Source organism: Apaloderma vittatum, unplaced genomic scaffold, assembly GCF_000703405.1.
Source record: "Apaloderma vittatum isolate BGI_N311 unplaced genomic scaffold, ASM70340v1 Scaffold45720, whole genome shotgun sequence".
In the NCBI taxonomy this organism is placed as follows: domain Eukaryota; kingdom Metazoa; phylum Chordata; class Aves; order Trogoniformes; family Trogonidae; genus Apaloderma; species Apaloderma vittatum.
In genome coordinates, this window is record NW_009697117.1 from 4,076 (window position 1) to 10,002 (window position 5,927).

General features: G+C 46.9%; 1 protein-coding gene across 1 annotated transcript; it reads right to left on the bottom strand.

Annotated features, from left to right (window-relative positions):
• Window positions 1-2,973: 2,973 nt before the first annotated feature.
• Window positions 2,974-4,133, bottom strand: TMEM136 (transmembrane protein 136). Its single transcript, XM_009877090.1, has 2 exons — window positions 3,935-4,133; window positions 2,974-3,512 (listed from the first exon to the last, which is right to left on the bottom strand). The coding sequence occupies exons 1-2, from the start codon at window positions 4,131-4,133 to the stop codon at window positions 2,974-2,976; spliced, it is 738 nt and encodes a 245-aa protein (XP_009875392.1).
• Between the last annotated feature and the right edge of the window lie 1,794 nt (window positions 4,134-5,927).

Sequence of the window (5,927 nt, forward strand, 5' to 3'; positions counted from 1 at the left end):
AATTCTGCGTGTTGGTGGCTTTCCCAGTGCTAAGCTATCGCATCAAGGGCAAAAGAAGCCCCTGTGCAGACAGACCTGAGCCCTGCACAACATCCTCCTGGCAGCTCACATCTCCCACAGCTGATTATGTGGCGCAGTCAGTCCTGCCCAGGGAGCTCTAGGGCATGAACAGAACACGATATACAGAGCTCTCAGCTGCTGCACAGCTCTGCAGTTTCTCTCTGGCTCTGAATGAAGGCAGCTCCCCAGGACATAAGCAGTAACACCACAGCAGACACACAGAGAGACAGACTAGTACTACTCAGAGCCCAGATTAAATGTGCACCTTTGCACAGCGCTGACTGGCTCATCTCTACAGCAGCAAGTGGTTTCTCTGCCTGTTAACATGTCTAAAAAACAATAATGGCAAAAGCTGTACAAGGTGTTAGCTCAGACGCTAAAAAGCACCCACCAACCATCATTTTGTTCATTTGCACTGGCAATGTCGACTCACCCAGCAATGCACAACACTAGAGCTGCATCCAAAGAGAGAAAACAAATTCCTCAAATAATTAAATAATCTTTATTTTACAAAACATAATACAAAGCATCTACACCATTCACTGGTGGAACATTAGTTGCTATTACACAGTAATTCAAACACAAGTTATTATTTCACACTAGTTCTGCAGTTTCCTTTTATAATTTGCTCTAGCCACTACAGACTAGCCTGAGGACAGGTCCCACCATGTGCTCTGTATCTTGGAAGTTATATTTCTGGGTCTTTCTAGTAGACAGACTAGGAGGCCTTGCTCAGAGACATTGTTGCTAGCTCTACTTCATAAAGCCATTCCTAATTGTCCTTATGTTTTCCGGTGCCCTTGTTTAACTTCTAAAGCCTCAATATTGATCACAGTGCCCTACTTCTTCCAATCAAGTTTCCCCCCGGTTTAAAGGAGGGGACGATTAATTGCATTATCCTTCAAAAAAGGTGTTTCATAGCTACCCGCAGTCACTAACTGACATCCTTATTCACTTGGGCAGGTATTGGCTGTATAAACCCCATAGACGAGTTGCAACCATGAATTAAGCTGCACAGCAAACTGCAGTAGAGGTCAGAGTCCAACTATCAAGACTGCTCAGGAAGCTCTTCTTGGTGGGCAAGTCAGCAGGTGCACATGGAAATCAACAGCATATTTTCACCTACCTTTCTTTAGGACTTGCTGCTGAAAGCCCTTATTCCCTGGTCAAGCTGCCTGCTGAAACTCTTTCGGATCCAAACCCACTAGGCATGCTTTCTTCAACTTGGGAGTCTTCCTGAACAAGAAGCAGCACAGCTAACCTTTACATGCATGTCTAGCTTATTCCTTTTGACTCCTACACATAAATACCACTGCAAAATACCTTGGACTCCTGCTGTCAGGCAAGCTAGATGCTGCAAAGCGCCATGTTCAGGTGACAAAGTATTGGTGATGGGCCACAGTGAGAAGTGCTTCACTCAGAGCATGACACACACCACCAAGTGTTCATCAAAGGCGGCTTAGTGTTAAATGAAAACACCCCACGAGGTAGCTAATATTGTACCTACTTAATAAAGTGGGTAAGCTGAGGCAAGAAGACTCCTTGACATGCCCAACAGCAACAGCAGAGCCGAGAAAAAATCAGCAAGCCCCAAGGAGCCCTTCCTGTGTCCCTTCAAGGCTCATTAGTCATATCACTGTGCTGTGCTAAATGCGTCAAGTTTCCTTTTCAGGACCAGCTCACCCACCAGTTGGCTCTGCTAATCTGAAGCGCTTTGGGCTCTTCAGGTCTTTGGCTGCAACGGGCAAGGCTCACAGCAGAACTGGCACCTGAGCTGCACTGGAGGCCTGATGCTGAGGCTCAGAATAAATCATCATAATGACAGGAATAACAAAGGAACAGCACTTAAGAACATACAGTGAAATGAATCCATAAGCTGCCAAGTGGGGGGGCAGTTTTCCCCTGTCAATGGGACCAGGAAAGTAACGCTTATTTTTTCTCCCAGTCAGGTTCACTTTTTTGTTTAAAAAAAGCCAGATTCTATGATTCTCGCTTCTTTATATATTAGGCTGTAAGAAAAGTCTCTCTCAAGTCAAGGGCTGTGTCTTTGGGTGTGTTCACAGAGCACCCTGGTCCTGCAATGCGCCAGTGCTCATTAGAGCCTCTGGACACTACTGAAAAAAATAAGTTATCAGCATGTTATTTAATAAGTTATTAAAAGGAATTAGAAAGGGTAGGAAACAACGACCTACCTAAAATACTGTTCTTTCTAGAGTCACATTCTAGCTCAACCGCCAAAATAGTTTCTCCCAAAGGAAACACAGGGATAATGAACAAAGTGCAGATAACAACCATCAGTTTGCATTTATATAGCACCTCTCAAGTAAAGATCTGAAAGTGCGTAACACAGATGGATCAGCTCCATCACCCCCAATTCACAGATGGGGAAATTAGGCACAGAGATTGAGTTACATGACTTGCCCAAGGTCACATAACAAGTTGGTGGAAGAACCAGGAATCCCAACTCTGACGAAACACTAGAACATGCTTCTTCCTAACAATATGAAGAGTCACTCTTACTGTCTAGACTGTACAGGACACTGAACATGAAGATCTAGTGTTATTTCCACCTCTCTGCCAAGATTCTACCTGTGCTGAAGGAGTTAGCTACTAACATCACTATTTACACCTGCGCTGCTGGTGCAGTTCGTTTAGTCTGTAAAATTAGCCCTTCTTTAACACATCATTGAGCTCACGCTTACATACACGCTGAGTCAGCCCCTGCCAGGCCAAACACTGCAGGTCCAATGAATCCATGGCATAGCTCCATGGATTTCAGTGGAGTTATGCCAGGGATAAATTTGGCTCTAGAATTATTAACGTGTGTTGGCTCCTCTCCCGACAGTGGCATTTCAGGCACGATCCCCTTCTTGCCAGATTGTGAACTCGAGGAAGTCTTTATTCAGCATCCTGTCAGTTGTTTTTCAGGTGTCCGTTAGTTTTCAAGCATAATTCATCATTCCTCCGACTCCTCCAGGCATGGTACTTCTTCATGCTCTTCCTCCTAGCGAAGCGACAGATGCTGACCATGAAAACCCAGGAGACAGCGTACATGATGACGCCACCCAGCTTAATGTACCACCTGGGCTTGGGAGAAGCAAGCTCACAGTACATCAGCCAGGCCCCCACTCCGATCCGCACCCCAGTGAAGAGAACCACGAAGAAGAAATCCACCACATCGCCTGTGAAACTGTGGTAACATCCCATCTCCTTCAGGAACCAGCGGGCCTGCAGCAGCGGGTTGGTGATCTCACTACCAAAGATCACGGCATTGACCTCCGCAGCTGACTCCCCGAGTGCCAGTGATGCTGTGATGCCCAAGATGCTCACCAGATGGTGGGCCAGCATCAGGGCACCCTCTGCCTGGAAGTACACACACCAACACAGGTCGAAGAGGAAGTAGCCCAAGCTAAGGCACAGCACATGTACCTGAAGAGTTGTGTTTGGTGATCCTGAAACATAAAGACACCAGACAAAGCTTTAAAGCACGGAGGCAACAGGCAGGCAGCATCTGAGACAAGGAAGGGGTATTCACCTTGAGCACTGCCAGGCTAGTATTAGCTTGTACTGATCACAGCTCAGATGGAGAAGTCAGACAAGTCACAATACTGGAGCTGTTAATCCAACAGCTGCACACACGTAATGGCCACACAACGTGACCACATACTCTGCCAGATCGCAGCTGCAGAGGACCATTACACTAGCAAAATACAGTACCAGTCTCTCCATTTCTCTAGTATTTTTCATCACAAAGTAACTCAGGTATCATTACAATCATCATTTGTCAAGTGGGCTGGATACTGGGGTGGCAGGAGAAACTCACTTCGTGCCATCAACCACAGGTGAACTTGGGACCACAACTTTCATTACTTACCTGGGTGACTCAAAGGCCATGGACCATCAATAAAGCCAATGTAAGCAGAGAGACAGGTAGCAAGAATGCCATGGGTCAGTGTGACCAGCCTGCAGCTCCATTCAGAATTGCGGTGTTTGTAGCGATGGCAAAACCAAATGTAGAGAGAGAACCAGGCAAGCAGACTGCAGGCTACCCGCAGAGGCAGGGGGAACAGCATCCTGTCACTGGAAAGGAAAGACAAAATGGATTAGAAGGTCTGTCCTTCAACAGTGCTACCACAACCCGGTGCAGCACCTCACCCAGGACCATCCCAGCACCGAGCGTGCAGTGCTGTTTCCCGATTGTGTTGCTTGCTCCTGACACATTTCTTCTGCAGAGGATCTGCAGTTCCTCTAGGGAAAGGCCTACGTCAAAGAAGTGTAACCTTGAGAATTAGGGCAGATTCACCATGTGGCCACCAGCACACAGACTCCCACCAGTGTCACCTCAGCTGTGGGAAGACACACTGAAAGCAAGGACCCTGTAAGGCAGCGAGTTCCTAGCCTGGCTGAACAAAAACATACCATGGCTTGGTAAAGCACCTCGGATGACTTCACCAGCCAGTCTACAGCGTAGAATCTGCTGGGTTATTAATGCTCATCTGCACTGCCTGAGGGACAGGCTGAGCAGCACTACATCCAGCAATGAGGCTTTGATCCAAAGCTAAGCCTGCCCCTTTGTTTCAGTTCCCTGCTCATGTATCTGCATTTGACTGGTCTGCTGGTGTTGCCCCATCCTGTTAGGCTTGGTTCCTCCTCTTCTGAAACAAAAAAAAACCAAGAAAACCCCAAACACACAGTCTCTTGCTAGGTTCACTGCTAATCGATCTTCCCAGTGCAACAATACCACCTGCAAGTAAGGGAAACACAAAGGCAAGGCACTGCCGTCTCCTCCCGCTACTGAATTTTAACCTTCTATCTCTAACACGTTTCCAGGTCAATTTGAGAACAAAAACCACTGTAAAATCCCCTTGTTCTCCCCAGGAAAGACTTCCCGTGGAACAACGCAGAGTTCGAGCTTCTTCATGAGTACAGGAATTCTGCAATACAGAACGTCTCAAACAAGCAAAACACATACTGCTAGAATAAAATCACAGTGCATAAACATTGGTGGAGGACACTGCTCTTACTGCTAAAAGCTCACCAAACATAAAGCACTAATATCTGCATCTCATTTGTATTTCTAATACCTTTCCATGAAACAGAAGATGTGTCTCACTACTGCTCAGCATTCAGGGAAGCGCATCAAAAGAAGCTGAATCACACTCTGGGATACGTGAGTTTTCAGTTGTGCAATAGTGAAAGCACCACTGGTCCTGCTGGTATCTGCTGACCAGCACGCTGGATTCACATGCAGGGCTGGGGAACACCAAGACGACTACACGTGATGAGGAGTCAGAGTTGCAATGCCCAATCTTCCTGTTTGGCCTGTTTTAAGTATTACCAGGAATTACGTAGGAGGCTGGGTAAACAAAACTATTACCATATAATGGGCCTCGAGACCACAGGGAAATGAAATAAGGACGTGATTAACTGCTCTGACCAGGTGTTTCCACCGACATCCCTTGCACTCGAGGTCTGTACACATTTATAGAGTCAGGGCAGATAAGGCAGGAAGGGTTCTGACGTGGCCAAAGGGATTGACCAGCTGGAGAAGGCTGGCAGAAGGAAGAGAATCGACCTTTTAAACATTTTAAGGTGTTTTCCACACCTCAAAGATATTTCTCCATCCCCTGGAAAGAGAGAAGGGGGCTATCTTCCAACTGAACATCAAAGCTCCACATCTGTCACGAGCACATCGAATCTATCATGCACCCGTACATCACGCCTGTCCCTGCACACTGGAAAGGGCAATATCCTTTAAAATCAGCAGTAATTATGATTTGCACCACCAGTAGCAGCAAACAAAAGCAGGCTCTGCGACAACTACCCGCGCCTAAAAACCGAGCCCAGCACAGCCCTGCTCTGCTCCA

What these genes read in the sequence shown, in the direction of transcription:
- TMEM136 (XM_009877090.1), bottom strand. Translation starts at nt 4,133, where the DNA reads ATGCTGTTCCCCCTGCCTCTGCGGGTAGCCTGCAGTCTGCTTGCCTGG. An exon ending in ATGGCCTTTGAGTCACCCAG is followed by an intron (nt 3,513 to 3,934) that starts GTAAGTAATGAA and finishes TTTATGTTTCAG; the next exon opens with GATCACCAAACACAACTCTT.